Consider the following 24,226-nt stretch of genomic DNA (forward strand, 5'->3'; position numbering starts at 1 on the left):
GGCTTGACTCGTTAAGATCAGCTGTGACTTGGCTTGACTCGTTAAGATCAGCTGTGACTTGGCTTGACTCGTTAAGATCAGCTGTGACTTGGCTTGACTCGTTAAGATCAGCTGTGACTTGGCTTGACTCGTTAAGATCAGCTGTGACTTGGCTTGACTCGTTAAGATCAGCTGTGACTTGGCTTGACTCGTTAAGATCAGCTGTGACTTGGCTTGACTCGTTAAGATCAGCTGTGACTTGACTTGACTCGTTAAGATCAGCTGTGGCTTGACTTGACTCTCTGACATTAACTGAAACTTGACTTGGCTCTCTGACATCAACTGAGACTTGACCTAGTTCTTTACTGACAGCAATGACATGACTGGGTGTTGTTGTGGCCGCCATTTTGTGAACGGACTCCGGTGTCGCTACCATTTTAGTCACAGACACGGTGTTGCGTTCCTCTTCCGCGACACCCACAGTAAACGAAGAGCCAGCACAAAATCCTTTAAACTGACATTAAACTTTCCTTCAGGTAACCAAGACTTTACGGCTCATTCAGTCCAAAACGAAAAATGTCCTTTAATACCACCTCATCAAAAGGTACCTTATCCGAGATCACACAAAATTGAGTGACGTACTCCTCAATGGAAAGACTCCCCTGTCGTAGATCGAGCAGCTGGTTGAAAGGATCCATACCTGACCAGGGTCCATTGCTGGAAAAGCTGCTGGATCCTCGTGTGGCCGAGTATTCTGTAAAGGGGCTGACGAGACGTGAGACGTGCGGATCCAAATGCAAGCTTTTATTAACAGGCATGGTCATAAATACAGGCAGGGTCGAGCAATGGCAAACAGGTATGGCAGGGACAAGACAAAGAGTAATCCTAGGGCAAGCGAAGGTCAACGATCGGCAAACAGTATCCAGTGGGCAAGGCAGAGAGATAATCCAGGGAACACGGGCTAGAATCCAATAGGGGGCAAACAGTGTCCAGACGGCAAGGCAAGGGTTAATCCAGGGAACACGGGTAAAACAAACACGGGGAAAACACAATCCAAAACTAACAGGGGCTCTGTAGAGTTGCTACGGCTAGGGGAGCGGTAAACGCATACAATACTTGGCGACAAGGGAGAGAAAGTCCATGGCTTAAGTAGGGAGTGTGATCACTGTGTGTGTGGGATCAGGTGTGCGTGTGATTAGTGCAATCAGCTGTGTGTGCAATCAGTGCAATGAATGATGGGAAATGGAGTCCAGTGTTATGTATGGTGTGAGTCAATGTGGTGAGCGAGTGACCTCTGGTGGTGAATGAACGGAAGTGCACAGACTGGATTCGTGACAGTAAGGAAGTTTAAAATGTAATTTTATAGACTTGTTTAAATCTCTTACCCTACTGTAGGCAGGAGTTAAAGTGATGCACTAGTTACAGTAAAAAAGAAGTAAAAGTAAAAATAGTATAATAAAACCGTAAAAAGGAATACATTTTTTTCTGTCACATGAACTACCCCACCTATAATTTTGGTCATATTGAGACTTTTGTAGGAAGTACAGTTACTGCAGATTTACAGAAACTTGTGAAAATGGACAATTGTTTTATATACTAAACATACTAAATATAAAATGTCTTATAAAATAAAACCTTTTAAATATGTTTCCCTTTAAAGGTTTATTCTGTTATTCTGTTATGTTAAATTATATATATGTGTGTATATATATATACACACACACACACACACGTTTGTTTTTGTAAATTGTGGGGACATTCCATAGGCGTAATGGTTTTTATACTGTACAAACTGTATTTGTATATCGCCCTACACCAACCCTACCCCTTACAGGAAACTGTGCATTTTTACTTTCTCAAAAAAAAAACATTCTGTATGATTTATAAGCCTTTTGAAATATGGGGACATGGGGTAATGTCCTGGTAAGTCACCTTCTCCTTGTTATACCCATGTCATACCCATGTCATTATACAAATTTGTGTCCTCATTTGTCACAAAAACGTGCACTCACACACACACACACACACACACACACACACACATATATATATATATATATATATATATATATATATATATATATATATATATATATACATACATACATACATACATGCATACATAGATACATACATATACATATACATATATAATCACAGTTATCTTGTGTGACAGTTAATCATCACCCCCCAAAATTGATGAGAAACACAGTTTCAACAACAATGCAGAGTCCCGACCCTTTTTCCATTGCTTCATTTATCTTTTAAAAGCTTAAAAATGCTACTCTCTCACTGTCACCTGCCCCAGTTCCTGGAAAATGAGAGAAATGAATCAAAGCCGTCCATCAAACACTGTCACGGAAGTGTGTTATTGATCTGTTTTTGTGTATGTGAGATTTTTATAATGGATATCAAGAGTTTATCTGTGCATGCAGTGTGTGTGTGTAAGCGTACATGTTCCTTCCGTATCGGGCTCTTCTCCTAGTCCTGCTGTGTGAGTCACCTGTTTTCCATTCTTTAAGTGTGGATCTGTTTACTTTTGTTGTGTAAGTCTGGGACTGCTTTTTTCCTTAACAGTTTAAGATCTAAACTTTAAGACTATCATCAAATGAATAAGCCACTTTATTAATTCTTATCTTAATTGTAATTGAATTTGTGTTAATATCAAAGAGAAAACTGCATCATTATTCCTTTTACGTGCCCTGATGTATCCACCATGGGGAGTGTGAACTCTGCGACTGCCCTCTCCACTCATTCTCAAGAACACTTGCTCTCAGTTTCTCTTTTCCCACAGATCAACTACTCTTTCAACTCTTTTCTTCCTTTCTTCTTCCTGCTCTCACATTCTGTCTCTCTCCTCCTTGCCCTCCTCAGGAGGAATAATAGCGTGTGTTCTTATTGAAATGAGGTGCAATTGCTCTCAGCCTGAGCTAATTTTGTCCTCATGTATAAAGCATTTCATGAAATATTTACCACTTTGATAAACATGAAATATTCATCTATTATAAATGTTCCTTTTCACCTTAATTTTGTGATTTGTCATGCAAAGACCTCTGAGACAATAAGATAATTACATCATTAGAAAGACAGAATTGTGCTTCACAGTCTTGACCAATCAAATATTTCTCTGATGCGTTGATTATTCATGTTATTTATGCATTATAATAGGCTTTTTTTTTAAATCCTTTTCTACTGTCGATAATATTAGAAAATACGATATGCAAACAATTAAATGAATTACATTGAAATATTTATTTGCACAATATTTAAACAAAATGATCTTAGAGTACTACAGTCTTATCCAAACCTTAGCAGATCTTGTAGGCTTGAAAGTGTTAAGGCCTCTGTCATTGGTCGGCTAGTATTATTTTCCCCAGGCATCGCACATCAAAAAATGAGCCAATGATTCATAATATTCCTGGCTCATTCACACTCTTCTGGCTACTTAAGTATCCTTTTTTTCCCTGTGCTTTTCTCTGCAGAGTGTGTTTATGTGCCAAGATGTTTCCCTTTCACAGCCCAGCACTTAGAAATAGAGAGAACAGAGGAAAAGAAGACTGCAGTTTCCCTTTAATCAAGCCAGATGCAAAGTGAACACTGAATGGAATTAGTGGAGGGAGATTGAGAGAGAAAAGCTGAAGGAGGGAGATTACCGAGTCAGAAAAGAGAGAAATGTTATATGGAGGACAGTCTACTTTCAAGGGTTTGTAACTGATCCTGTCATTTTTGATTCACATTCAGTATCCTGGTTGTAAGATGATACATTTTCTCAGGAGAGTCATGTTGGTGCAGGTTTAATGGGAGCACAATAGTAAAAGCCCAAGAACACCAAGGCTGCATCATCAAAAAATACAGTAAAAATAGTAATATTGTGAAATTTTATTACAATTTAAAATAACCGTCTGTATTCTATTTTAATATATTTTAAAATGTAATTTATTCCTGTGATAGCTAAACTGAATTTTCAGCAACATCTTCAGTATTGTGATCCATCAGAAATCATTTTAATATGCTGATTTGGTGCTCAAGAAACATTTATTATTAGTGTTGTCAAAAGACCTGGTATTTCAGTACCAAGTCGGAACTAAAAAAATGAAAACGTCACGGTACCAGGTTTTTTAAAGTACCGGTGGTACCGAATACCCGGTCAACCCGGTTCTTGAATGCGTGCGGCCCTATGATTTCCACGATGCAGAAATCTCGGAATCCAGTTATAAAAACGAAATTTACAGTTTAGCATGGAATTTGTCAAAGTTTGGATGAATTAATCAAAAGTAGGTCATTACCGTTTCATTGAGTAAAACCAGCATCATATCATATAGCTACACACAGAAATTTAAAGGTATTCAACCCGACAAAATAAATAATCACACAATATTTCTTTCATATTTTTATTTTAATATATCCCCTTTATTTACCAAAAAAAAATAAAATGTCTTTAAATTTCATTAATTAAAAGACAAATTAAATTTGGGTGAAACTTTACTGTTTACTGTTTTTCATACTTGTATTACTTGCGGAAAAACTTGAAACAATTTAAATAAGTATAAAGAATGGCATTGATTTTTGTACATTTTATTTTTGTTTGACGCTATTATTAAAAATAGTGTGTTTTTTAATTAGCATGTGGTACCGAATACTGAAATTTTGGTACCGTGACAACACTATTTATTATAATTATCATATGCTTAATATTTTTGTGGAAACTGTAATGCTTTATTTAGGATTCTTTGATAAATAGAAAGTTCAATAGAACAGCGTTTATTTAAATGGAAGTTTTTTAGTTTTTTTCTGTGTAACATTATTAATGTCTTTACTGTCACTTTTAAACAATTTAATACAACCTTAAAAACAAAACAAAAAACACTGACCTCAAGCTTTTTAAGAGTATGTGTACAAACAAATAGGCCGATTAAATTAGATTGTCATTTGCAGTTCACGGGGTTGTGAGCTTGCTTCTGAACTCTTTTGGCAAGTTTCTATGTTAACAGCAACTTTATGATTGTGGGTAGTGTAGTTCTTCATCAGGAATTTGGCAATATAAACTTGCTTTTTTAAAGAATGATGTTGAAATCACCCAGTCTTCTTTACTCTCAAAGCTCATGGTAGGTTCATATTGAGAGGTTCATTGTCAACAGTTTCTCTAATGACAAAATGAGGGAGATTTTTACTTCCGAAACCTGACTGTTGTGCTCTATTCTGGTATTCCAGGTCAGTTGTTTCTCATATGCCACCATTCAAATAAATGATGCTGCATAAAGTGAGATAATCCTCTAATTAGGCTTACCTTTCTGTTGCATGAGGTCTAATTTGTGCCTATGACAGCTGCTGTCTTCACTGCTGTATCCTTCATGCGCTTACAGAGTGGGAAACAGCCTAGAGGGACTAATGTGTCAACAGCACAGAGGTTATAGACACAAACCGGAACAATGCGGTTGACTTCCCATGGGCCAAGAATGATAGTTAGATCTGTCTTCTGCTGTCAGCAGCCTACAGAGATGTCCTGAACATTTTTAATTTTTGTGAGTAGATACTAGGTCATTCTATTGAGGTTTTAGTATTTAAGAAATGAATCCTACACGGAGCAATACAGAATCAAAATCGGAAGTTAAAACTTGGTTTCAACAAAGTATTGTTAGAATCTTTCTTTACTTTTGCTTTTGACCTTTACTTGTTTCAAAATGGAAATAAGATATGGTGAATTGCTCTCACGTCCGAAATCCTGTTCTCATTGTGATTGAATCCTGTGAAGACAGATTGTACGATTGCACTCATTATTACAGTGCAGCCTACGCTCTGTGAGGCGTAGAGCCGTTAGCATAAAAATGCTAACTACTCCATTTACTAAAGGGAAAGGAGTTTTTGAAACTCTTCTGCCCTCCAAGAGACTCCTATTCTACATGAGGCGATCTTAAATTCTGCCTGATAGAGGGATTATCTCTCTCCCTCAGTGGCGTTGAAGGATGGAGAAAGGGAAGGAATGTGATTAGGGACAACGAGAGACCGAAGCGGTCTGCAATCTCAAGAATGCTGTGTGGGAGAGACTAGGACAGGCTTTTGTTTTACACAGAAATGAGGCCTTGAATTGGAGAAGGAGAAAGAAAAGAACTGAGAATTGCTTGTACAGAAAAATTGTGACAGAATAAGGATGAGGAAACGAAAGAGATCTGTGGTGGAGAGATGGGCAGAGATTCCACTGAGATTCCCTCTTCTTACTATGTCTTTGTGTACAGTGCTTACCAGTGTTGGGGAAACTACTTTGAAACTGTAGCTTGCTAAGACACTAAGCTACTTATTATTCAAAGTACTGAAGTAAAAAATAGTTTAACTCAACACGTTCCTTTAGACGTAGTGAACTACATTAAAGATAGTTAAAGGGATAGTTCGACCAAAAATGAAAATCATTTCTAACATGTATGACGTTCTTCTGCAGATACTTTGAACAATATTTGTAACCGAACAGTTTGTTACCCTTGACTTTTATTGTATGGACACCCATACACAAAACAGTGTGGCATTTCTTAAAATATCTTTTTTTGTCATGAAGTTTTGGAACAACATTTGGGAGTAAATGATGGCAGAGTTGTAATTTTTGGGTGAACTATCTCTTTAAGAGGGCAGTGTTGTAAAGAATGCAGTGTGGGGATTTGGAGCCACTAGAATGAATCAGTGAATTGGCTTTTTAAACTGGTTTATTGAAATGAACAGTCCCAATGAACCAGTTTGCTAAAATGAGCTGGATTTCCCAGAGTGTGTTAAATTATTGCCTCAGTTCATTTTTACTACATACAGTGTGATGTAATGACCAGCAATGCAGCATTTGTGTCTCACTATACCATTACTTCTTGGAAAAATGTATTGTTTCTGAAATAAGCTGTTATACACTATATTGAAAACAGACAAGCTATGTTCATGCTAATGAAAAATTAGTTATGTTAGAAATATAAGTGCTGACAAACCTTTTGCTTTTCTTTATTCCCAATTAGCACACACTCTTGTTCCTTCTGTTTCAAACATCTTTTTCAGAAACAGGCTGTTTATTTAAATTTGAATTATGAAAGTTATGTTTTTGTGGTCTAATTTCCTGTTTAATGGTTTTATTGTCACATGTATCTTGCATATTGAAGTCCTGCATTTTGTAGGTGGCAGACTTTGATTTGCTGGTACAAGTTTATTTTAAGTTTTATTTCATTGATTGCAGCCTTTTTTAAATTTACCGTCTCTCTCTGGACATTTACACCACCTATAAAGCAGCCATACAGTAAATAATAGTATCTATGTTCATCTTAAGTCAGTTCAGTTTAATGGTGCAAAGTTCATCAAATTATGCAGCAAGATTAATTCAGCTATAAGCAGCTCAACAGAAAACAATAGTGTTGTTATTCAGCCCAGGTCAGTTCAGTGTTGATTCAGTTCAGTTCAATAACAGCGTTGATGGTGCAGAGTTAATAATTGTGAAACTAATAGGATTCAGCTATAAAACAGCTCTAGAAAAAACAATTGTCACTGATCCAGCCAATTTAGTTATTACTTCAGAAAATTATTAACTCATCTCTTTATTTATAAAATTATTAAAAGTGATTTTATTAGTTATGTCTTGTCCTTCATATCCCTGTAGAAATATAATGCTAAATATTACTGGGTGTAGTGACTTTAGTTTATCTATATAGAATATGTGCGTGCAGATCCCTCCAGACAAGATGCACAGGAAATTGGAGCGTACAACATTCATATTTCAATTCATTCTTTACTGTACATCTTGGTTGTTCATTAAACAGTTATTTGCATTATGATGTATTATCTTGTTTTATAGCCGTGCTGACAGACGGAAAGCTGTTATAAAGCTAGTCAACAAATATAAAAGACGCCACCCACCACTGACCTGTACTTAACCCTTCTTCCTCTTCTCTCTCTCTCTCAGTCTCCTTCTTCTTAAATCATGTTCACTCCCACTCTGTTTAATTCACATGCACAGTGATCCCACAGAAAGGGAAGACTACATACAATTTTAAACCCCCGCATGTAAATGTGTTGTCTCATTCCACCTCTTTTCTGACTCCTGTTTTCAGAAGCTTTGTATAGTTAATGGGTTCATCTGTAATGACTCTCTGCTCAGTCATTACATTGAGATGAATTAGCAACTGAAAGAACACTGAGGTTAATTAACCTTTAAATTAGGTGAGCAGTTTTCTGTAATGCTGCCATCTGTGTAACTGGTCTCTAGACACAGGGCCAGTGCATTTTCACATATACAGTGTGTGACTCTAACATACTGTATAATTTATGTTTTATTTGTACATTTTATTTCCACTTATCTGTAGGATTTAAAGTTTTGTTAGATTAACCAATTCTAAGCGGGTCTGTCCAAATTAGCAGTAACAAATTTTCCTCAGAAACTCTTCCAGCTCAATAAGGGCAGGAGAAGCACAGTTCTGCCTTTGTGAGTAACAGAAACAGGATCTCTGAATAGAGACTAACGTCATAGTAGATGAAGAACAGAGTCTTTTGAGAGTGATACCTTCAGTATTGCTGTGTGAGAGGTGAGCAGGATCACAGGGTCAAGAGGATCAACCTTGAGAAAAACCGCTCAGTACATCACTCACTCTCCCAGGGTCTGTCTGACTTCATGGATAACATTAATATTAGAGATACACCAATATTACAAATCTAGGCCATACCAATAAATGGCAATGTTAAAATTCTGTGCTGTTTTTGTCTAAATAATTTGTCAAATGTATTTATATAGTGCTTTGGGCAATACCCATGTTTCAAAGCAGCCCAATTCAAGTATACTGAATGTATGTGGATAAAGTTAAACATATTTATATATCCAACTTTATATAAAGAGCTGGGTGATATAGTTACATTTTGCAATGAAATAAAAACATTTCCTATATTGCTTTACATGAGTATACTTTATGTACTGTATGCAGGTAAAGTCGGATATATCCTACTTTTAATATATCACTGAGTGATAATATAGTTTACTTTTTTGACAAATTAATTAAAAATAAATCACCCAAAACTAAAACCAGTCATTTTAAATGCTACGAAGCAAATTAAGCATCACAACATTGTAATGTACAATATGAAAAATTAATTTGGCAGTGATTACATTCACCAGTAAATAGTTTTAAATAGTAAATTAAGCAAATGTTATGTGAAGGTAATCTGAATGTAAAAATAGTGGAAATTAGCATGTGCAATTAATACCCAATATCTATATTTATTCAACATCATTACTAAATAAATAAAAAATCTCTGATATTAGCCAATAACTGATATGGCCATGCATCCCTAGTGAATATTATTTTATTGTACTTTTTCACACTTTTTTCAGTCTGCTTTAAAATATTTTATTGCGCTAGGTAGGGTGATAACATCAGTCTATTGAGTGTAACGGCTTTCAAACCTCAGAACATTTTAGGAGAGATTTATTAGAGACATTTTTATATTAAGCATAATCTTTTAAAACCATTAATTCCAAGGATTTGTAGCTGGCATACAAATGGAAATTCCACGCAATCCTGCACATAAAATGTATAAAGTGTTTTTTAAATCCTTATCCAGTAATCACAAACAAATGGAAAAATCATGTAAATTCATTGGTGCAAAGGTTGGGTGTGTCTAATTTCAGAGATAGTTTTGCAAAGGAGCTGCATTGTGAAATGCACAAAACTCATTGTTAGTAATTAAAAATGCAAGTTACATGAGCAATAAGTTAGAACCATTTCAACTTTAGAGCTTTTAGTTCTTAATGCATTTGTTAATCACTTTTGAATGTGCTGTTGTATTGAGGTTTGAACAAATCCACCAGTATTTATTCAGCTTTCTTTGTTGGTGAAATGGGTTTCATTTTCAGATAAACTTTAATGATCTGGTCTCAGCGCCTGAAATATTATATCCGTATATCGTCTAGTTGAGTTGTTCATATGAAAACAAAGCATGGCATGTTCTATCAAGGTCCCTTGTCCTTTGTTGTTGTCTGGATGGAATTGTTTCTGTATAACCTGATGGGATGGAAATGCAGCAATGTCCCGGTGAGTCTCTGGAGAAATATGTCTATAGCTTGGAGCTGCTGGGTATTAACAGAGGGGAAGATGGGTAATCAATCCAGTGTGAATGACCACAAGTCCATTCTTCAAGCCCCGGCTGCCTGGAGTGCTATGCTAGAGTCTAGGAACGAGTAACTGCATTACACCTTTTAGATGAAGCACCTTCAACACACTTGCCATTAATACACCTTACTCATTTTAGTTTAGTGTAGATTTATTTGTATTGGGCTTTTAACCGTTGCATTTGTCTTGCCAAGCAGCTTTACATAGTCCTAACGTCCAAGTCTTGCACTTACAATCAGGTACAGATATAAAAACAGGAATGGAATCTAAATTCTGATTGGATGAACCATAAAAAGTGTTGCTAAAGCGATTGACTACTGCATTATGTACTGCATCAGTAATCATTCCAATAATAAATGTAATTCATTTTATTGGACATTGGTGCTATTGCTGCCGTTTTAAGCAATAAATGTGCTCGTACCAGTGGAAAAATCACTGAGAAACACAGACTTTTTGATCACGCACAATATAGTAATTACAAAACATACCCGTACCAAAACACAGCTCACACAAACGCAAACAGCGCTCGGTGTCTCGATCCCAGGCGACTGTGGGGCCTGTTTGCATTCGTTGGTTAGAATGTAATTATGAATGTTAAATGATGTTTTGTGCATGTGAGTTTTATCTGATTATGCAGGCTCCGTTCATATGAGCTGTCTGGGGAGAGACGGGCAGAGAAAAGAGAAGACCGATTTTTCAGAGGTGTATATGGAGGTTTATATGAGCCGTTCACCAGTTCTTGCAGTAAAAGCAATTCCATTATCTCAAATTTACTTGACAGAAATCCTCATATCTCTCAGCATGCATTGTTATTGGAGGATAAGTGTTTCAGCTCGCATTATTTGCCTTTTGGTTGGTGATGGATGCTGTGCTCGGTGGACAGTGGCACAAAGATGTAATTCAGTCATTTGGTGAATGGAAAGTGTGTTTTAGCAGATAAAGCATAAAGAGTGGACAGCTGAAAGACACTAACTAGACTATTCTAGTGCATAATGGTGTCTGGGTTAGGTTGGGAAATGTTATTGCACTGGTGTGTGTGTGTGTGTGTGAGAGAGAGAGCGAGCCTATATGTGTTTGTGTTATATAATAATTTTATGCAGCAATGACACAATAAAATTACAGTATAAGATAAAATAAATGCTGTTCATTTGAATTTTCTGTTTATCAAGGAATCCTGAAAAACAAAAATTGTTTCCACAAAAACATAAAATAGCACAACTGTTTTCACTGTTTTCGTATTACACTGAAGACTGGCGTAATGGCTGCTGAAAATTCAGGTTTGTGACATGAGTAAATTACATTAAAATACATTTATTTCATACTAAGTAGAGTTCAAATCTATTAACATATTTACTGACATATCGCTCGAGACTAACTGATATAAAAATTATAATTCAACTTTATTTGGAGTACTACTTGTGCACAATGCACATTTCTTAATATTAAGCCTAAAATGTGTTTTAATGTCGCTATTGATGAGGATTGTATGATTTTTTAATAATATCGGTCTTTAAATGTGAGATATTTAAAGTGTACCTGAAGTATACTTGCAATAGTTCCACTTTGGCACAATCAAATATACTTTCAAAAGTACACAATCAGTATATCTTTAGTTGGACTTCAGTGCATTAAGTACAAAATAAGTTTTTGCAATAGCTAGGAATCAAACCGTTGGATATTCCACTGTTCAATCTGACAACAGAAAAGCGGCAATAGTCTGAAGCTAAAAAATCAGAGACTGTGACAATCATACACTGTGATTTTCTATTAAATCTGTCAACTCAAATCTGCAGACTGGCTCTGACTTTTGGTGCGTCAACTTCTCCAGACTCTAAATCGGTGCAAAAATCTGTGTAGTGTAGTGTAATCCTTAACTGTTGTTGCATATTTACTGTACATTAGACAAACAAAAGACATTTATGGTTTCTCCACCATTACAATCCATCACAGTCATAAAGGTCACATAATTTTGGTTCCAGGGCCTTCTAGATCCAGCTTCACCCAGCCAGATGATCTACTCCTATGATATGACGCTGTCTATGGCAAGCCGTTTTAACTTTTATTCATTCTCAGGATATGACTTCTTGATATCAACAATTAAATTTTCACTAGTTAAAATGTTAATTCTTGATATCAGGAATTAGATTTCCACTAGTAACAATGGCTATTTTTGATATCAGCAATTACATTTCCACTAGTAACAATGTTAATTCTTGATATCAACAATTCAATTTTCACTAGTTAAATGTCACCATAGGCTGCCATTCAAAATCAATTGTTGATATCAAGAATTAACTTCTTACTAGTTGAAATTCCAATTTCACATATCAGAAATACAATTCTTACTAGTAAAAATGTCTATTCTTGATATCAACAATTAAATTCTTGATATCAACAATTTAGTTCTTGATATCAACAATTTAGTTCTTGATATCAAGAATTTAATTGTCACTAGTGACAATGTTCATTTCTGATATCAAGAATTAAATTGTTGATATCAAGAATTAAATTGTTGATATCCTCCCAATTGTTGATATCAGAAATACATTTTCAGATATCAAAAATGAACATTGTCACTAGTGACAATTAAATTGTTGATATCAAGAATTTAATTGTTGATATCAACAATTTAATTCTTGATATCAACTATTTAATTCTTGATATCAACAAAGCCAGTTGATATCTGAAATTGCCCTTGCAACTAGTGAAAATATAATTACTGATATCTTAAATAACATTTTAACTAGTAAAAATACATTTACAGATATCAAGAAATGCCATTTTTACTAGTAAGAATAGCTATGGTAATGAGTTAATGAATATTAATGAGTTCTGGTTTTCCCATAATCCTTACGTCAGCACTGGCCAAAGATGGCGGAAGAACGTCCAGCAGAAACGGCTCCTTTATTTATTTGTTTTGTCAATGAAACATGAAATTACTGCTGGATTTATTTATTTATTTTTTTGTTAATTGTTTAAAAAAAATTAAATTTTATCCTTTTTATTTTTATTGGCCACCAAGTCCTTGGAAAAATGTAGTTTTTTCATATATTTATTTTTGGTTTCATTACACTTTCTTCTAATACATCAAATAAAAAATACAACCAAAATGAAAAATAAAACATAATACTGCGTCATACAAAGTTTTAACGTTTTGCTGGAATTTATTTATTTATTTTTTAAATATCGTTGTATTTAGGCCAATTGAACGAGTCGTATTGCGTGCCCAGATTCGTGCCGGTGTTTCTCTTTGTGTAAAGGCGGGTGCAGAATTTATTTTTTTATTACATTTTTTTTTTAATGTACATTTTGATGTATTATAACACCGACACGTTTGATGACCCGACATATTTGCACTCTCTGCCCAATTCGGCTCGGATTTTCTTGACCATTGGGACCAAACGTGATACACACTGTAATGTCCTAATACTTGTATTATTTTTCATATATATTATTTTTAATATTTATATTAAAATATAAATAAATTTATATTTTAATTTCTAAAAACTTTTGGAGCACTTTTTGTTTGTTAAATGTAAGTTTTTTGTTGTTGTTGTTGAAGTAACGACTAAGCGGCCAGCGGCACAGTAAGCTGATCATAGCCTTCTCAAATCATCAGGACTTGCCTAAAATAAAATCTATAGAAATAAACAGTTCAAGCATATCACAATGTTAGTTTAAATGTTTGAACTATATAAATGTGCGCTAGGTGCATATCTCATTGTTTGTGTGAAGAGTGGAAGCTGAAGCGCACTTTGCAGGACATGGAGGCGCCAGAGAGGTCACTTGCATTTTTTATTGATAGTGGAAACTTAAATCCCCTATAGGCCTACGCCGTAATTTTTGCTCTGGGTCCGGGCTAAATGCAGAGCTCGGACCCCTCTACCCGTACAGGGGGAGTACCCTGCGGACAGCAAGCCAAATACGCATAACCGTTACTCAGTTTATTATATGTAAGGGTGAACTCATGAAATATATCTATAGAAAGATTTAAATTACTACTTTAAAACTAAATAATTCAAACAAAACTCTTTCATTATGTAATTCGTAAAGATGCATTTCTCTCTAAAGGCACGTCCAATGAGGAGATGGCGAGTCATTTTTCATCACCTTATAAAATATAAAAATAAGGAAAAGCCTAAAACAGGCCCGATTATACTTTTTTTCTGATTTTTATGTTGCTCTGCTCTGAATTCCTTAAACTTTAAAGGATTTTCTGCAACGCAATTTTGTCTGATATGTGAAGTATTTATTAGCCTATTTTTTTTTTTAATCCATGCAGCAAATGCTTTAAAAACGGCTTTAAAAATACTTTATTGCATTCCAGATGATTTTAAAGAACTTTTCACTTTAAATTTTATGGGTAGCTTGAATGTAAAACATTGTCATGAATTCGTTGTATTCCCCTTTGTGAAATAGGCTACAAATTGTTGAAGTCTTATGAGCACGATTTTCTCTTTCTATTTGACGTAATGTTTAGCAGAAATTGACTTTGGCATGCAAAAGTCTGATACATTCATTATTAATGGCATGGCTGGTTCAGTCGACAGAAATACGGGACACACGGGCCTATAATTTACTGCTGAAATGTTTGCGGGGGAAATCTCAGGTCAGTCTGAGCGCTCACGGTACGCACAGTGCATACAGCCGTACTCCTGCAGGCGCCACTGATCTTGCCCATCTGGTTCATTGCTTATTATCATTATTATTATTATTATTATTATGGATGATTCCTTATCCTGTGGCTCCCTCTAGTGGATGAAATTAATATCACAGCCTTCATCTTCCAGTTGAAATGGCTGATAGTTTAGAATTTGATTTCGGCTATTTGAAAACAGTGAATACATCGAATTCTATTTACAGTAAGTGAAAATAGCATATTTTCTTACCAATAGATTATATTTACACTATTTAATAATTGTAATATTTTCTTGCAATAATAGTAGTTTGATGCTGTTTATACTACTTATTGCAAATAGTGGGCGATATCTGCACCTCAGTATTGTAGTTGGCTACATTATAAAACAGTATTTAAATAAAGTCAAGTCAACTTTATTTATATAGCGCTTTTAACAATACAGATTGTGTCAGTATTAACTGGATGCCGCCCCTACAACTAACCCTATATAACCACACGTTATTCCAGTTTTCGAATATTTGCTTAATTTTTATTGAAAATAAATGCCTTTCCGATGTGACACGGGATGTAAAAAAGAGAGTACAACGAGGTCGGCAGAAGGCGGAATCGAACCCGGGTTTATCGCGTCAAAAACATGCGGTCTCACGCTTTACTGCCTGCGCCACTGAAGCTGATAGCGTTTAGAAAGTTTAAATAAAAACAAAATAATTATTAAAAATAGCCTACAGGAACGTTTTATTTTCATGAGAGGGCAATCGAATGTGCCGTTCTCTTTTGGGCTCTGTACGTTGTCGTCTATCCACCATAAACATTTATAAAGGCGGCACTCGTCATTAAATTATGCACATATCCAAAAGGAATTCATTACTATGCACATATCCAAAAGGAATTGTTGATATCAAGAATTGAATTGTTGATATCAAGAATTGAATTGTTGATATCAAGAATTGAATTGTTGATATCAACAATTCAATTGCTGATATCAACAATTTAATTCTTGATATCAACAATTTAATTCCTGATATCAACAATTTAATTCCTGATATCAACAATTAATTCCTGATATCAACAATTAATTCCTGATATCAACAACTGAATTGTTGATATCAAGAATTAAATTGTTGATATTAACAATTCAATTGCTGATATCAACAATTTAATTCTTGATATCAACAATTCAATTGTTGATATCAGCAATACATATGTTTAAATGTTAAAAGGGCGACAAAACTATTACAGATATCAAAAACGCATTTCTTACTAGTTACAATTCTAAATGCACATATCAGAAATACAATTCTTACTAGTAAAAATGTCTATTCTTGATATCAACAATTAAATTCTTGATATCAAAAATTACCCTCCCAATTCTTGATATCAAGAATTAAATTGTTGATATCAGAAATTAAATTGTTGATATCAACAATTAAATTCTTGATATCAAGAATAGACATTTTTACTAGTAAGAATTGTATTTCTGATATCAAGAATTAAATTGTTACTAGTAAGAAATTAATTCTTGATATCAACAATTGATTTTGAATGGCAGCCTATGGTGACATTTAACTAGTGAAAATACAATTTCAGATATCAACAATTTAATTCTTGATATCAACAATTTAATTCTTGATATCAAGAATTAGCATTTTAACTAGTGAAAATGTAATTGTTGATATCAAGAATTAACATTGTTACTAGTGGAAATGCAATTGCTGATATCAAAAATAGCCATTGTTACTAGTGGAAATCTAATTCCTGATATCTAGAATTAACATTTTAACTAGTGAAAATTGAATTGTTGATATCAAGAAGTCATATCCTGAGAATGAATAAAAGTTAAAACGGCTTGCCATACGCTGTCCAACGACTACAATAGCAACCTGTGCCAAAATATCGTCGTAACTCAATGATTGATTGTTTGCATGCCCCGTCTGTCTTCCACTTTTAAATGATGTAATAACTTTCTAGAAGAACGGTGGGTGATGAATGACCAAAATCTTGTACTATGAGATGGGTCACGGTAAAGATATATATCATCACAATAAAGTAATCCAATCTGTAGAGCTGCTTTGAAACAATGTGTACTGTAAAAAAAGCACTATACAAATAGACTTGACTTCACTTGAGTATAAGAGCCGTGCTCATAGGCAGACACAATAGCTCCATAAATAATAGATGAACAGCCTCCAACATACAAATTACAGTTTAAAACTGACTGTGAGCGAAGCAATGTTTTTCTTTGCCCCTTTAAAGCTTAAATAAGCCACAGGACTTTCAAAAAAGAAACAAGCAGTCTTTGGCTGGTGTTTACACCCCCCGTGCTCAGCGCCGAGGGTCTCGTAAGCAAAGCTTTGTGTGTCGTGTCAGATGCGGCTTTGTGTATTGTGAGAGATGCATGTAAAAGGAGCTTCTTGTTTGTTGTGACCTTCAGAAATGGCAGAGATGGGGAGAATGTGTAACAGCGAGAGAAAAACCTCTGCACCTTCACTTGTCACTTGTCAACAGAGACGGGATGTGGGGTCACATTGTGGTCGGGACAGGATGCCCTTAGATACTGATCGGAGATCAGCCTCTCACAGTCAAGTACAGATGGCAGCCGCACGCATTCGTAGAGGGAGGAAGAATAAGAGGCTGATCTCAGTTCAGCTATAAATAGTATTCTTGGCTATAAGCCTGTGAGTTCCTCATCACAGTCTACACTTCAACCAACAGCTTATTTCTCAGTAACTTCAACTCAGATTTGTTCAAAAAGAGCCTCCTGCAGAGAGAGAGAAAGAGAGAGAGACAGAGAGAGAGTGCAAATAAGGAAGTAGTGGAAATAATGCAGAGGTAAATGTTGGAAGATGCAGCTTTCTGCTGTACTTTGCACACTTCAAACAATGTGCCTGTAAGCATTTGACATCTCTTTCCAACCACCTGCTGTGGAGTGTGTGTGTGTGTTCGTGTGTGTTCGTACGTGTATGTGATATCTTTCATTTCTCTTCCACCTCTTTTAATAATTGTTGGAACGGGCTGTTTGGAAGCGCTAGCAGGTCTGTTGGCCAACCCACTATCAAATATTGCATGTTAAGCAAACTCTTCAATTGGCCAGTCTGTATATACTGGATCAATCTCTGACATTGGACTCAATCGGTTGGCAGGCCTCAAGCCCTCAACAATGAGATTTGTTTTGCCTTCTTATTCACTTGAGCTAGCCATCATTTTCACTGGCGCCATTATGAAAGAATTTGATGTATTTTTATGTTTACTACCTATATTTATACATCTCTTATGCTCACAAATCACCAATGCTGTATCAAAAATAAATTACTTCAGTCTTCGGTGTCACATGATCCTTTAGAAATCTTTTTAATATGCTGACTTGGTGCATAAGAATTGTTTTTTTTATAATTATTATAACTGTTGAAAACATCTTTAGTGTGTGACATTTCAGATGTTCAAAGAGGTTCACACCAACTGTAGTGAATCAACAATGATATATGTATGTAACCACCAGCAGCCACATTGGCTTGTGTCGCTTTCATAACCTGTTTCTCTGTATTTTTATCTCTGCAGTGGGTTCTTGCATTTGAGATATTTATCCCTCTGGTGCTCTTCTTCATACTCCTGGGCTTGCGGCAGAAGAAGCCGGCCATTCCTGTGAAAGAAGGTAAGTTAAGTGACAGCACAGAGAGAGAAGGATAGAGTAGGAGATGAAGGAAGTGTAAGGTGATTCTTACCCCAACCCAGCTCACTCTCACCCTCCAGTGGTCAGATCACTTCTGTTGTCACCTGGGGTTTTTATGAAGTTCACATACGCAATACAATAGTGTAAATGTGTCTGAATTAGTTAGACTAGGCCCTTTATCAGTAATTAAAGAGACAGTTCACTCAAAAATTAATAATTCTTTCATCATTTACACACTCTCAGGTCGTTTCAAACCTGTCTGGGTTCCTTTCCTCTGCAGAACACCAAAGGAATTACAATACAGAATGTCCTGATTTTCTATACAATGCCATATGTATACTGTATGTGTGTGTGTGTGTGTGTGTGTGTGTGTGTATACTGTAGAGATCATATCCAATTATCATTCTGAAGCCGTAAGATATATTTGTGTGGGAAACAGTCCTTAATTCTTATTCTGGATCTTAAATATATTTCTCTTTTGTGTACATTCAAATCGCTGGTTTGCCAAGTTTTCGTTGTATGGAAAAAGCAAAGCATTTTGCCTAACATCACTTTTTGTGTTCCATTGAAGACAAGAAATTCATACAGGTTTTGAATGATATGAAGGTGATTGTTAAATGATGACAGAATTTTAAATTTTTTGGACAAACTATTGCTCAAAAAGTGTTGTTTGTGGTTCATTATACTATGATAATTTATTAATTTTTTTCCTCTGTGGTTGCTTCATACAACTTTGCCAATCTGTCATTGATTGCAAAGATTTTTGGCTGTTAGACAGAGCTTTAGCCATGTAGTATTTTTTTCTTTCACAGAACATCCTCATTTGTATGTCATCACAATGTCTGTTATTTTCAATGCTGAAATCACACCATGTTTTCTTTTATTTTTGCTTCTTTCTGTCGTCTGTCCTCAATACTTTTGTATCTCTCTCTCTCTCTCTCTACCTCTGTCTTTCATTCTTTATTTTTTCCTCACCGTGCATGTTAACTGCATGCTGGACCAGTGTGTAAGTCAAAATGTTTTTGTTTTTTGTGTGTGTGTGTGTGTGTATGGCTGAATTCTTAACTCTTTTGAGTATGTGGGATCATTTCACTGTGTGTCCTGTAATTGTGTGTGTTTTTTTCATGGACTCTTAATGTGTTTATTGTGCTGATATTTTGTATTTGTCATATCAGCTGTCTCATGCATCAATCTAATGGTAGAAGGGCACAAATGACTGGAGCCTGCCCATATGTCAACATATACACATGCATATGATGTATTAAAAATAAATAAGTAATAATAACATTGTGACATAACCAGGTGTGATGCATCAAGATTCCAGCGATATGAAATATCATAGCACGTCCACACTGAAGACCCATCCATGTTTGACTTTAAATATACTGTGGCCACGAAAGGTTTGGAAATGCCCTACATTGGAGTTTTAGACAATATTGACATAAACCATCCCTTTCTTGACATAAATGCATGTAACTTGTTATTATCATTAAAGACCAGTTTTACATATACAGGTGCTGGTCATATAATTAGAATATCATCAAAAAGTTGATTTATTTCACTAATTCCATTCAAAAAGTGAAACTTGTATATTATACTCATTCATTACACACAGACTGATATATTTCAAATGTTTATTTCTTTTAATTTTGATGATTAGAGCTTACAGCTCATGAAAGTCAAAAATCAGTATCTCAAAATATTAGAATATTTACATTTGAGTTTGAATAAATGACCATCCCTACAGTATAAATTCTGGGTATCTCTTGTTCTTTGAAACCACAATAATGGGGAAGACTGCTGACTTGGCAATGATCCAGAAGACGAACATTGACATCCTCCACAAAGAGGGTAAGTCACAGAAGGTCATTACTGAAGGTGTGGCTGTTTACAGAGTGCTGTATCAAAGCATATTAAATGCAAAGTTGACTGGAAGGAAGAATTTGGGTAGGAAAAGGTGCACAAGCAACAGGGATGACTGCAAGCTTGAGAATACAGTCAACCAAAGCCGATTCAAACACTTGTGAGAGCTTCACAAGGAGAGAACTGAAGCTGGAGTCAATGCATCAAGAGTCACCACGCTCAGACGTCTTCAGGAAAAGGGCTACCAAGTCACTTCTGAACCAGAGACAGCGTCAGAAGCGTCTTACCTGGGCTGTGGAGAAAAAGAACTGGACTGTTGCTCAGTGGTCCAAAGTCCTCTTTTCAGATGAAAGTAAATTTTACATTTCATTTGGAAATCAAGGTCCCAGAGTCTGAAGGAAGAGTGGAGAATCCATGTTGCTTGAAGTCCAGTGTGAAGTTTCCACAGTCTGTGATGATTTGGGCTGCCATGTCATCTGCTGGTGTTGGTCCACTGTGTTTTCTGAAGTCCACAGTCAACGCAGCCATCTACCAGGAAATTTTAGAGCACTTCATGCTTCCTTCTGTTGACAAGCTTTATGAAGATGCTGATTTCATTTTCCAGCAGGACTTGGCACCTGCCCACACTGCCAAAGGTACCAAAAGCTGGTTCAATGACCATAGTGTTACTGTGCTTGATTGGCCAGCAAACCCGCCTGACCTGAACCCCATAGAGAATCTATGTATTGTCAAGAGGAAGATGAGAGACACCAGACCCAACAATGCAGATGAGCTGAAGGCCACTTTCAGAGCAACCTGGGCTCTCATAACACCTGAGCAGTGTCACAGACTGATCGACTCCATGCCACGCTGCATTGCTGCAGTAATTCAGGTAAAAGGAGCCCCAACTAAGTATTGAGTGCTGTACATGCTCATACTTTTCATTTTCATACTTTTCAGTTGGCCAAGATTTCTAAAAATCCTTTCTTTGTATTGGTCTTAAGTAATATTCTAATATTTTGAGATACTGATTTTTGACTTTCATGAGCTGTAAGCTCTAATCATCAAAATTAAAAGAAATAAACATTTGAAATATATCAGTCTGTGTGTAATGAATGAATATAATATACAAGTTTCACTTTTTGAATGGAATTAGTGAAATAAATCAACTTTTTGATGATATTCTAATTATATGACCAGCACCTGTGTATGTATGTATATATATATATATATATATTTTTTTTTTTTTTTTTTTTTACATTACATAATAATGGCAATATACAGTACACATCAAGTCAGACAAGCCCCTTTTATGTTTAATTTTTTTTTTTTTATATTACTGTTGAAAAGTTTGGGTTCAGTAAGACTTTTTAAAATAAATTAATATTTTTATTCAGCAAGGACTCATTAAACTGATCAAAACTGACAGTAAAGACATTTATAATATTACAAAAGATTTATATTTTTTGAAGGATCATGTGACACTGAAGACTGGAGTAATGGAAGACTGGCTGCTGAAAATTCAGCTTTGCCATTACAGGAAATAAATAACGTTTTAAAATATAATAAAATATAAAGCATTATAACAACAAAACATGTTAAATTGTAATAATATTCTACAATATCATGATGATGTAATCTAGAGCCCTGCACGGGCCTCAATTTTAGGCCCTAGCCCGGCCCTGGCCCGAGATGCTCAGGCCCTAGCCCGGCCCATGTCCGACAGCTTATCAGAATTACCCGCCCTAGTCCGACCCGAGCCCGTCTTTTTTTTCCCCCTTCTCCCAACACGGCTCATGTTTCAGCTATTAAAATAGTTCCGTTTTGTATGTAATGGCAAAGTGAAAAAAATTCGTTTTTTTCGTTTTTAAATTTTTTTTTTTAAGTTAATTTTGAAAAACGTTTGGAGCATTTTTAGTTCGTTAAACAAGTTATTTCTTTCTTAAAGTAACGACCAAGCAGCCAGCGGCAGACCGGCAGGCTGATCAGCATGTTTGATCAATTAGCCTTCTCAAATCATCACGACTTGCCTAAAATACAATCTATAGATATACTAAAACAGTTCAAGCATATAACAATGTTTAAAGGTTAAACCTAGATAAATGTGCGCTGCATCCGGTAGTTTGTGCGGAGAACGGAAGCTAAAGCGCAGGACATGGAGGCACCAGCGCAATCAATTGCATTTTTTTTTCAATGGAAACAACTTAAAATAGGCCGTAATTTTTGCTCATAAAGGTAAGAGTAATACATCGTTCGGAACTGTAAAAGGTCTACTTCTATTTGTGTGCACTCACAATATCAACAAAACGTCGTGCTTTTAAGAAAACGATACGCTTTCTGTCGTCTCGTCTTGAACAGGAGCGCTTCACAAAAATGAACCGAAAGTCAGCGAATACATGCCTCACAGACATGATAAATATATCTATAGAAAGCTTTAAATTACTATTTAACGAAATAAATCAAATCGAAAACAAAAACTCATTCATTATAATCCTAATCCGTGAAGATGCACTTCTCTCTTAAAGGCGCGTCTAATGAGGAGATGAATCCACACTGATGCAACACTGACACAGAAAACACTAGTTTATTAGTAAGTAATTCAAATATCTCCTTACTATTTCCCTCGGACACATTCATGGTAATTACTTTTGCTGGGGCTTTACAGCAAGCTTTATTGCGTGTATTTGAACGCAGAACAGCTGCACTGACGGCGCGATCGCTGCTGCGGGACACTAAACACCGAAGAGCCGCTCTTCACAGTCGCGGCACGGTCTCGTGTTGTTTCCACCAGCGCGGCTTTTTTTCATGACTAATTGATAATAATAATAATTCCTTACATTTATATAGCGCTTTTCTAAGCACTTGGCTTAGACATTGATGGATATCTAAAATATAAAAATAAGGAGAAAACTAAAACAGGCCCGAGGCCCGGCCCTCGTCTGAACTATGACGTGAAAATTGGCCCGAAGCCCGGCCCTAGGGACGTAAAAAAGTCAGGGCCCATCGGGCCTGGGCCGAAATGCAGGGCTCTACAATGTAATCCAAAACCTCACTCCACCTAGGGCATTTTCAAGCATTAGTCACAATGCTGCAGAAATGGAAACCAGTCGTTATGACAGCTGATTTCAGACACTTGGATTAGCATAGCTTTTATCGCTTGCCATTTTATTGCATCACGCCTGGTGTAAGAGGTTTAGGTGTTGGGCCCCCATGTCTCTGTGAACACTAACATAATCCAGAACCCACTGTGAACGAAGGACCTTTCTTACGACGGCACGTTATTCAAACACCTTGTCTTGATTATGACACATCTGTGCTTTCTTCAACCAATGAACTGATTCTAATTGTCTGACACTCACACACACATAAACACACACATACTGAATTCATCCACTTACTGAGCCATCAGGTTATTTCCCCTGACTGATCTTTGCTCTTTTAATCCTCAGCTGTGTTTGCGGAGCGGGAGCAGATGTCAGATATAAGAGTTAGGAAACCGAGGCAATAAACACAGCTACCTCTTGTGAGCAGACAACCTGTCACTGGAACAGCAGAAATATAACATGCCTCAGTGTTAACGTCAATCGAGCGATGTTTTTCGCAGAGTCGTCAGGTGCCGATGGCGAGTGATGTTTAGCTAACGCTGCTGTGTCTGGGTGAAGCGGAGTGGCATGTTGCAGCGAGGCTCTCTCTTTTTTTAGAGTGGGCAACATTGGCTGAGGATGCCAACTCCACAGGCCACACGCCGCAGTGACAAAACACTTAGGGAAGGAAAAAGAGTCAGCACTTACCATTAAGTAACCTTCTAGATCCCTCCGTCAGCGCCAGCTGCCTCGTATTTACATTTCAAGCAGGGCTGCCAAAGTGAAGGGAGGCGAAAGCTGAATTTGAATTGATTGATACTCTAATGGAGGATCACATCTCACAGAGCCATTCATTAATTAAGGCTTCATTAAATAATCTCAGCAGTTATAGGCCTAA

General features: G+C 36.1%; 1 protein-coding gene across 4 annotated transcripts in view; it reads left to right on the forward strand.

Moving 5' to 3' along the window:
• abca2 (ATP-binding cassette, sub-family A (ABC1), member 2) overlaps nucleotides 1-24,226 on the forward strand; it is a 69,214-nt gene that overhangs the window by 10,283 nt on the left and 34,705 nt on the right. For 3 of the 4 annotated variants that reach the window (XM_058774503.1, XM_058774506.1, XM_058774504.1), the window contains exon 2: nucleotides 18,292-18,385. In XM_058774503.1, coding sequence (XP_058630486.1) covers nucleotides 18,292-18,385 — 94 coding nt within the window. Of the gene's footprint in view, nucleotides 1-3,643; nucleotides 3,683-18,291; nucleotides 18,386-24,226 lie in introns of those variants that run through there. The other variant, XM_058774505.1, reaches the window with a different exon arrangement.

Source organism: Onychostoma macrolepis, chromosome 05 (genome assembly GCF_012432095.1).
Source record: "Onychostoma macrolepis isolate SWU-2019 chromosome 05, ASM1243209v1, whole genome shotgun sequence".
In the NCBI taxonomy this organism is placed as follows: Eukaryota; Metazoa; Chordata; class Actinopteri; order Cypriniformes; family Cyprinidae; genus Onychostoma; species Onychostoma macrolepis.